Genomic DNA, 9,756 nt, shown 5'->3' on the forward strand with positions numbered 1-9,756 from the left:
TCGCCCCTCCTTGCCGTACGCTCATCCTCCTCCTCCCTCTTACCCGGCTTTGTACCCCCACCCACCCACCCTCCCACCCTTCCCAGCCGGAAAACACGGAAAAAACCTCAAAACCCTAGGGAGGCAGATGCTTGTCCCCCCCTTCCGCAATCCGATTAATGCCCCTGACTGCCCTCCCTCCCCCCCGGCAGCCCCCAACCCCCACACACCGTTTCACCAGCTCCCTCCCTTCCGACACGTTTAGGTTAATGGTCACACAGCGGCGGTTACGACCCTGTACGGAATTATGTACGGATACGGGTGCATAAGGAGAAAGGGGACAAAGGCGATGCGTAGAGTAGATGGGCCGGACATTTGAATACATTTGCAATACGGCTCAGCCGTACATCATGTGGTTCCTATTCCAAGTATCAAAATACGTCATACTGTTTAACCCACACGCCCCTTCCTTGCCCTCCTCCTTCACTCCCCACCCCCCGCCGTCTCCCGTTGTATACTTGGACAATTTACCTTTTCCAATACAAAACAAATACGGCAAAACCCACACGACCATTTCCCCCCCCCACCCCCCCACCCGCTGTTGACCCACATGGCATCGCCACCACAGCGAAGTCCCGCCGGAATCCAGTGTACGGAGGGAACGAAGCGCGTCTCCCTTCTTGGGCGGTTCCACCTTGGGACGGTTAACGGTTAGAGGACGGTTAGGAGGCGGTTGGGAAAGGGGCAATGGGAGAGGAAAACTCTTCATGGACAAGGAAAGATAACCCACACTGAAGAAAGGGGGGGGGAGGGGACGGTTCATGTGTTTGTGGAAGGCCAGAGAGGGGTACGGTACGAAGAAGCCGCCACTGTTGATAGGGTGGGATGCAGCATCAGTATAAGTTTAACCAAAAACTCTTTTCCCCCCTCCCCCCGGGGGCCTTATAATTAGACCGAGTAGCTCACAGATGTGCGTGCGAATAGTTTACTAATGGTAAAGCATGGCCGCGCGATCACGATCACATAATAGTGCGAAACACCCCTGTCGTACCTTGATGACGTCAGCCCCAAAGTACGCCAGCAGAGCCCCGCAGAAGTTCCCCGCCACCACCTGACCCAGATCGAGAACCTGGGCGCGCGATTGCGTGTACGGATTTGGGTTTTTATAACCGTGTACGTATACGTGCGTGTGTGTGCGTGTGTGTGTGTGTGTAAAGGTTACAAGTATCTGACCGGGCCTGACACTGGCAGCCCCAACGGAAAGACCGCCTAAGCGCTCTCCCATCAGGTTTGACTGGGCCCAACCCATCCGCGCCAAGGCACGTAACACAACATCGGGAAGAATAGCTTCATATTGCGTTGCCTAGAGGCTTAAGTCCGCATACTTGATGTTACCGTTGTTAAGGCGAGTTATGCGTGGGATTGCACTTGGACCAACCTCGATGTCCGTACCTTAACGCCAACCAGCGGGCCTTGCGGTGGTGGCAGCGTCTGATCCGAGGCTGTGCTAGTTTTGCCACGTACGCATAATGAGGAAGTGGTATGGGATAAGGGAACCGCAAAAGCACGTTGCTGCGGGCGACAGGCGCCGACAAGCAAGCGACTAAGACTGGATTGCTGCAATGCCGACATTCGCGTTCCAGAAAAAAGGTTAAGTAGAAGGCAAACAAGCAATCTAAGTTACGCCAAAAATTTGGAAGGGAGATAGGTGCAATTTATACGGCATTTGGGGAACGTTAGACGTTTGTTTTTTGGCACTAGGGTTGCAACGCACCAAGGTCCCACGCAACCCAAAGTAATTTATAGCATCACATGTTTTGTGATTAATTACCTGCATCAATTGGCGTGTGCTAGTAGGCATCCCGTGATCCTGAGTCAACTGAACCATCACAATGACATCAGCGTCGGCGGCGCTTCTGCACCGCGGATGGAGACTTCCTTTGTCAACCTTTGCAGCAGTTAGCAGCCTAAAAAATGCTCTTGACCGACTGGCAAGCGACGGAGCACGGGCGAGCTTTGGCACGGAAGCCGCGCCATCATCGATCAACTGGGTCTTCCTCGGACCGCCCGGAGTCGGGAAAGGCACTTACGCTTCTCGCGTTGCTAAAGCCTTTGGTGTTCCCCACATCGCAACGGGCGACTTAATACGTGCGGAGATCAAGAGCGGCAGCAGCTTGGGGGCGCAGGTACGATTTCGGTATTTACAAGCGGAATTCCGCAAAGTTATGAATGCTTCCCTGAAACCCATAACCCAACACCCTGTATTGGAGATCTATACGTCTTGGAGATCTATACGTCTTGCCAAGTAGCCCTGTTCAAACGTGCCCCTTGCCCCAGTGGAAGACGCATGTGCTCGACACGCTCGCACCTGCCACGAAGCACTAACCCCAACCTCTGCGCTCGTGACCACGCATCCGGAACCCCCTTGGCCCCATGATCCATGGCTTCGTACACATAATTGCATCTGTTTACATTGCTTTTACTTCCATTACGCGTTCTTACTAGCATTATGCTTCTTTCCTCATGAGATTAACCCCTTACCGTTCACCTCCTTTCCTCCACCCCCAGATGAAGGCCATCGTCAACCAGGGCAAGCTGCTGCCTTGTGATATGGTGCAGCGGGTGAGACGGACCCTGTGGAGAGAATCACCGCGCACCCTCCCTTCGACCTCAGGCCCTCCACACCCCTACCCACACGACGTGGCTCACATTTACCAAACTATTCCTATTCGATCTGTAGCAGCTATCAGCATCGGTTCTTATTTACTTCATTTGCACAATCACCAACAGCCGCGCTATAATAGTCGCGCTACCATCGGCAGTTTTGCATTCTTGCATATATTCCTCCATCTTTCCCCTTCTTCCCCCTTCGCTCGCTCGTGGTTCGTCGTTCCCCTACCTCTCATCACGTTGGGATCGCTTTTATCTCTTTCCTTAATCCCTCACCTCCTAAACACGCATGCACACACGCACACATGTACACCTCAACGCTTGACTCCTTTTTACCCCTAAACTTTCTCCCCACAGGTACTGCAAGAGCGGTTGGCTCGCGGCCGACAGGAGGGTGAGCGGGGCTTCATCCTGGACGGCTACCCGAGAACTGCGGCGCAGGTGGGAAGTCGGAAGGAACAAGGGATGGAGGAAAAGGGCGGGGGAAAAGCCGCAGGTCCGAAACAATGTCCGGGGTACGTGCCGGGCCGGGCCGGGGTGGAGAGAGCCAGGTCAGGTCCGGTCCGGTCCGGTGCTGCGGGTTGCAGGGCTGCAAGATGTGTTTGTGTGGAGGGTTTGCGGGTTGCGTTTGTCTGTCTGTGTGTCCGTTTGCATATGCTTCTGTGCGGTGTGTGGTGTGTGTGTGTGTGTGTCTCTGTGCGGGTGTGCGCTGTGTGTCTGCCGCCCGCAACTAAGATTGTTGTAAGTGCCGTTTTGGTGCTTTCCTGCACTACGAGTCGGATGGCGTTGCTGCACTGCCCCATGCTGCGATGAACTTATGCTGTGTTTTGCCGTGTTCTATCTGCCGTGTTGTACACTGCGTTCTTCATCGGGACGGGGCCCAGGCGGAACAGCTGCTCCGGTCCACCGACATCGGACTGGTTCTCAATCTGAGTCTTCGAGAGGAGGTGCTGGTGGAGAAGTGCATGGGTGGGTGCCCGGGGGGGGGGGAAAGAGGCCGGTGGGGGGAGCTTGGGTGGTATTGGGTGACTGGATAGGGTTGGATGGCTGGGTTGATTTGTGGCGGGGTGGCGGTGTGAAAAAACACAGAGGGTCTACGGCGCATGTCTGTGTTACAGGGTGGGTCATTTTGCTTTTAGGGTTTCTTCCAGACGTGTGTACGGCAGAACTGGCGAGGTGGCTGGCAGGTTTGATCTTCCCATGACCCATGGTTCTTATTTGTGGTTCATTGGGTCGCAGCCTTTCGTCCCTTCCTAACCCTCCCCCCTTCTGCTCCCCTCTTTTCCCCCCCCCCCCTTTACACCCACCCACACCCACACCCACTGCGATTCTTGTGCGCCAGTTCCTGTCCGCGGCTCAGTTGATTAGCACACACACACGCGTGCGCATAGAAACCGCTCCCTTACTCCCTCTGCGTGTGCAGGCCGTCGGCTTTGTCGCCACTGCGGCAAGAATTATAACGTGGCGGACATCCACCTGGCAGCCAGCGCGGACGGGCGACCTGAGATTGTGATGCCGCCTTTGAGCCCCCCTCCGGAGTGTGCGCCGCACCTGGAGACGAGGGCGGACGACCGGGAAGAGGTCATTCGGCATCGGTTGGAGGTGAGAAAGGAAGTTTAGGTTAGGCCGATTGAAGGGGGATGGTGCGGTGGGGGGAGCTGTCATGTCGAAGGAGGGGGAGGGGGAGGGGGAGGGGGTGGGGAAAGGGGAAAGACGAACCACGAGCGAGTGAATCTGATGCCAAGGAAAGACCGATGCGCCAGGGAAAGGGGGACATGACCTGACTGTGGGTGACTACCAGTCTAAACATCTTCCTTGACGAAGTGCATGAGTGTGTAACTGTGTATGTATGTGTGCTTTCGCCAGGTGTACAAGCAGGAATCAAAGCCCGTGGAGGCGGCGTTTCGGAAGGCGGGGCTGGTGGTGGACTTCGAGCTCGTAGCGGGCATCCCGGAGACGTTGCCCAGGCTCATGCCGTTGTTGGAGTCGTACGTGGGGAGGCACGCCAACGAGCGGAAATAAGGCAGCAGCAAACCGCAGGGTGGGGGAGGGTTTGTGCTGCTCGGACGCTAGCGCTAGAACAGCTGCCGATGCGGAACAGTAGGTGTTTCCATTCGGATACGTTGTTGGTTTTGCGTGGATGTGGTGGCAGTCGACTTTCCTGATGGACCTTATGTGTCGATGATGGGACCCGTTGTGTACGGTACTGATGCTGAGTGAACGATCATTTGTCACACAAATGTGTGTACGTGGATGCGGTCTGGTTGCATGATTTCTTTGCTTTTATATCATTTAATCAGTGCCCTGACTTTTAGATGTACTTGATTAACGACGGTGCTTCATTTTGAACTGAAAGAAAAGTTGTACGTGTCGGAAGATGGACTCGTGGATGCGAGACAACTTTGACACCCTTGCCGATCGTCATCTGGGTGATATACTATTACCTGGGACTCACGACTCGGCAGCATACACGCTCGCTGCTGTAGATGGTGTGAATCGGCGCAACAAATTTCTGAGCCTACTGGCGCGCTTTGCGCGGCCATGTATTGCACCCTGGACTCTGACCCAACATCTAAGCGTTTACCGTCAGCTATCAGAAGCAGGCGTTCGCTTTCTAGATGTACGTGTGGCATGGGACGATGTGCTGAAAGATTTTACGGCCTCGCACACCTTTGCCTGCGTGCCGCTTAAGACTGTCCTGTACGACATCCTGGACTTTCTGTCGCAAAGCAAGGGTGAAGTGGTAGTGCTGTCGGTACGGCCGGACTGGCCCCACCGCGGGCAATTCACGACAGCCCTCTCCAACACGCTCCTAGATACCTTGTCCAGCACATGCCGCGGCTATCTATATCCCCGCCAAGCCCAGCTCCCGAAATTGGCCGACATGACCGCAATCGACCGTCGGCTCATCGCCTTTGTTGAGGAGCTCCCTATCGCGCTTGATCGTACCGCTTTGCCAGCTGCTCCATGTCACAGCGGCCGTAGCCCGCTGGCCCGACAACATACAGACTCAAGCGAGGATATCTGGGTCAGCGTGGGCTGTCGCAGCGTGTGGGCCAACCGAGACACTGTAGAAGGCACTGTCACCGGGCTGCTGGACATGGTTGCCCAGTTACGCCGCGATGGCAGGATTCTGCGGGACGCGACCTTTTGGTACCTGAGTGCCGCCGTTACACCAACTGCACGCAGCGTGTTTCGCGACTTCTTGGCCAACCCCTGCTGTACGGGACTGCGCCGTTCGGCAGCTGAGCTGGAAACGCGGGAGCTGCCGCGCCTGTTGGCTGACGGCCTGGCGGGCATTGGCGCAGTGTGCTTGGACCACCCGTCTGCCCACGCAACAGCAGCAGTGATACAGCTCAACTTGTGGACGGGACGGCCGGCTGAGCTGCCGCACCCACCGGCTTAGATTTTGCTAGATGCTGTTTGTCGTCTCGTGCCTGCCGTACCAGCCTGGCGGGTAACTGGCTGACCAGGTAAAATGTGAGATACGAGTGGACAAAAGTGTGTCGGCAATCTCGGAAGAACGGAAGCCGCTAAACAATACAATAAAGATTGTCTAGCAGTTTGACATGCTATTTGCTGTTTTATGGACACAGACTCCCCCTTCGGTTCCCCGGAGGTCTGGATGTGCAGTAACATAGATCACTCCTTACAGAAGCCACACTACCTTCTTGTACTCTCGAAGTAGAGCACGGCACCCTACAAAAAATGCACAAGTCATCCAGCCGAAAATTGTGTGCATATACAGCCGATTCCCTTGTTCACAGCTGTGCAGCTTTCCACAGCCGTGCGGACTACGGTACTGACCCGCCATGGCAGCAAAAGCGCTGACCGAAAATTGGATGTTGTTCCCTGCTTCAGGGCCACATGATCGCTGAAGCCACAGCCGTCCCAATGCATGCATCACACGGTCGTATTTCCATAACGGCGGGGCTCGCTTACACCCCTCATTACCCTGGCTGAGGCCATGCTTGGCCTCGTCACGGCTTAACACACCGGCACAGCACCACTCAAATCGCGTGTGGCTACGAAGACGCCTTGTCCGTGGCCAACCCAGCGGTCATTGCCGTCAATGTGCCGAATTGGAGACATGCGCCTGTGCTCAGGTACTCATGTCGCTACGTCCGCTTGGCCTTCTTATTCTGGTAGCAGACGCACATGGCCGCCTGTGAAGGAAGAGGGCGGCGGGAGGTTAAAGTGGACGATTGAGCATTCGAAGGACTACTGTGGTCCCGAAACCACCGAAAAATACTGGACATGCTGGTTCATCGGAAACAAGATAACAGTCTACAACGCAATTACGTATCCTCAGATTCTTAACCATGAAGCGGAATTTGAAACTGTGGAACTTACCATGATAGTGAACGCGATGTAAACGCCTCCCGTAATGAAGCAATTCTTTGCCGCTTCCTTAATTTGATCCGTCGTCGGCGAGCCTCGGCCCTTTTCAGGCTTGTACCATTCGCCAACATATCTAGGGGTAATTGGGCGGGAGGGTGAAAGAGGTGTAGAGCCAGTCAAACGAAAGCCTCCAATCGGACTCGCCACAAGCAAATGAAATAAAGATACTCCCAAGCTTAAATCAATCTAACTGCGCCTGATTCGACATGGCACCAAGCAAGGCGCACAGTCGGGACGCAGCTAAAACACACAGATGACCCGGGCCGTTATCCCCAACCGGCATGGCCCACAAATACCCGAGCACGTGCAGCTCAGGCACGTGCATTCCCCTGCAGGTCTTGGATCAGTACCTTCATGCTTAGGACTTAACACTCGATCGACCCTAACCCAAACAGCGGTATGCAAAAGATGATACCAACGAGGCAGCGGTACTGCCCACGTCGATTTGCCATGATAAGGCATCCATGGACGTATGGATACTTGAGCTTTGCTCGTCAGGGGTGTGGCAACCCAAAGCTCGAGTACAGTGCGCATTCCCTGTTTAACCCCACATGAGCACCTCTGCTCGAACCCCAGGCAACCTCCCCGCCGCATATTCGGCCTTCCAGGCATGCTTCTCCAAAAGGCCCCTCGCAGAAAAGCACCCAACTATGCTGCAAATGCGACGGAGATGCAGCAAGCTGCATTTGGTATTTTAAGCTGTCCAGGCTTTAGAATTCCCAGCCCACACGTGAGACAGTTAGTTCGACACTCCGGCTGCTGCAGGGTTTGCCTTATACTGACGCCACGACTTGAAAGACCTGCATCAGCCCAACACTACCCACGCAAAGGACTCTGAACCACCTACTCGTAGTTGTTGCTGATGCAGATGCCTAGAAGGAACATGAAAAAGGCTCCGAAGCCCGACATGAGGGTGCAGAACGTGCAGCCTGCAGAGATTGAAGGAAGCCATCAGCGTATTAGCCCACCACCATTACAGGCGAGACTGTCTAATAGTGATCTTGCAAATTGAAGATCAGATAACTGTTCCGTTTAAGGCTTTCCACGGTAGGTTAGCGAGCCTGCCTACCGGCCGGATTGCACATTCTCGCCGAACGTAGGAAATCCCACCAAAGCTAGGGTAGTAGTAAAGATGCCAAACAACAGGCAATATCAAAGTCACGATTAGTACACGCAACAAAAGCAATGGATTTAAAACAATCGACGAGCTGTAATATAAAATTGAACTAAGCTCCAAACTTCAGGACGTATTTTATGCTTGTCAGATCACACCGGGGTCTGCAATCACGGTGCACACTACCCTTACCTTTGGCGCCGTTTTCTCTACAGATATGTCGTACAGGTACGGCGTGTTGACCGTAGTTATGTCTTGGCAGCCAACAGATGGCAGCCAGCAGACAGCTGAACCCAATTTCCCGACCCTTTGAATCCGCTCATAGTTAAGAAACAACGTGGCAGTCCAGTTATTGCCCAATCGCAACTACCACCCTTCTAGGATTGTGGGGCCATGCGCAACACGCCGTACTCCACACGTCCACAACAAACTTGCTGGGTGAGGGACATCCCGCAATCTAAGCTTCCGGGAGACACACAAAGAATCATCCAGGGCCAAGGAGATCACCTTGAACAACACAACGACGACACACCCGCAAAGACATGCAGGCTGATCATGTTCAGTAGGTTGAGTAGGGGGTAGACACAGCAGGACCGTGCCCCAATAAACTGTTGCGCTAAGCTGCAGCTCTCAAAAGCTAACTTCCCTTGGAAACCTTCCGACCCAAATCAGAACTGTGGAGGAGCTTTCGCTCGTATCGGTAGGGCTTTTGCATTGACCTTTGAGCATCCGCCTTTGGACATAATTCGAAGTCCATCCCCACGTTTTATGTACCCAATGCGATACGAAATACGTCGGCATGCCCATCTCCCAACGTCACCACCATGAAGTGAAGATGTCCATCGGTCAATTCATCCATTCAAGAATCGCGTTACAGTGAACACAACCAAACAATCGTCAGCCACCGTGCAGATGTGTACGATATGATGTACGTATTTACGACAGTCTTCATCGTCCCTGAGCAGAGACTACGCAGTCAAGCACGGTTCAGCAACCTTTCCCCAAGCCATCCCCCTCCCATCCCGCCTCCTCCTTCGTCTACACCTCCTCCTACTTCACTCCCTCTTTTATGTCATACACGGCACGCGTGGCCAGATTCCAAGCAGGTGTGTCTACTAGCGGTGCATAGGTCATGCCCTCTAGTCGCCTCTCCTACTGCTAGTTAAGGGGACCCGGGTTTGATTTATGCCAGACGTGAAGTACGATGGTACGGCACTCTCTACCGTACCATTACGGACACGATAACAACCGGCGGTGGCGCCGTCGGTTGTTACCCGAAGCCGCTGCGGCAGCGCCTAGTAATCCCACGTCACATCACGTCACGTACGGTACCTACGTCGCAGTCTTGCAGTCCCCACTAATTGCCGTACCGCCCTTTCCCCCCGGGTGGGAGAGGGAGAAAGAGGGAGTGTGTATGTGTGTATGTGTATATGTTTCGTTCGGTCTGCTCCCCCGGCATGTGGGGCCTTATTTGCTGACCGACTTGTCTCCGGCATTTTCCTCGCGCACAAGCGTCCCACCCCCTTCAAAAGTACGACCCGCATTGTAAGACAAAGAGTACGACGTCTTGCCAGCCGCCAGGCCAAGCTAGG

The 9,756-nt window shown here is 54.4% G+C and overlaps 2 protein-coding genes across 2 annotated transcripts in view; one reads left to right on the plus strand and one right to left on the minus strand.

Moving 5' to 3' along the window:
• Window positions 1-1,871: 1,871 nt before the first annotated feature.
• On the plus strand, window positions 1,872-4,671 carry adk6 (adenylate kinase; the record flags this gene model as incomplete). Its single annotated transcript, XM_002952875.1, has 6 exons — window positions 1,872-2,165; window positions 2,548-2,601; window positions 3,007-3,090; window positions 3,534-3,618; window positions 4,073-4,251; window positions 4,516-4,671. The coding sequence occupies 6 exons, from the start codon at window positions 1,872-1,874 to the stop codon at window positions 4,669-4,671; spliced, it is 852 nt and encodes a 283-aa protein (XP_002952921.1).
• A 1,499-nt stretch (window positions 4,672-6,170) lies between these two features.
• The window catches only part of VOLCADRAFT_105732 (uncharacterized protein), a gene marked incomplete at its 5' end in the record, with an annotated part of 8,529 nt that continues 4,943 nt past the window's right edge, over window positions 6,171-9,756 (minus strand). Inside the window, 3 exons of the mRNA XM_002952966.1 lie at window positions 6,171-6,815; window positions 7,003-7,123; window positions 7,898-7,979. Coding sequence (XP_002953012.1) covers window positions 6,768-6,815; window positions 7,003-7,123; window positions 7,898-7,979 — 251 coding nt within the window. The 3' untranslated portion in view covers window positions 6,171-6,767. The remainder of the gene's footprint in view (window positions 6,816-7,002; window positions 7,124-7,897; window positions 7,980-9,756) is intronic.

This window comes from Volvox carteri (genome assembly GCF_000143455.1).
Source record: "Volvox carteri f. nagariensis unplaced genomic scaffold VOLCAscaffold_33, whole genome shotgun sequence".
Classification (NCBI taxonomy): domain Eukaryota; kingdom Viridiplantae; phylum Chlorophyta; class Chlorophyceae; order Chlamydomonadales; family Volvocaceae; genus Volvox; species Volvox carteri.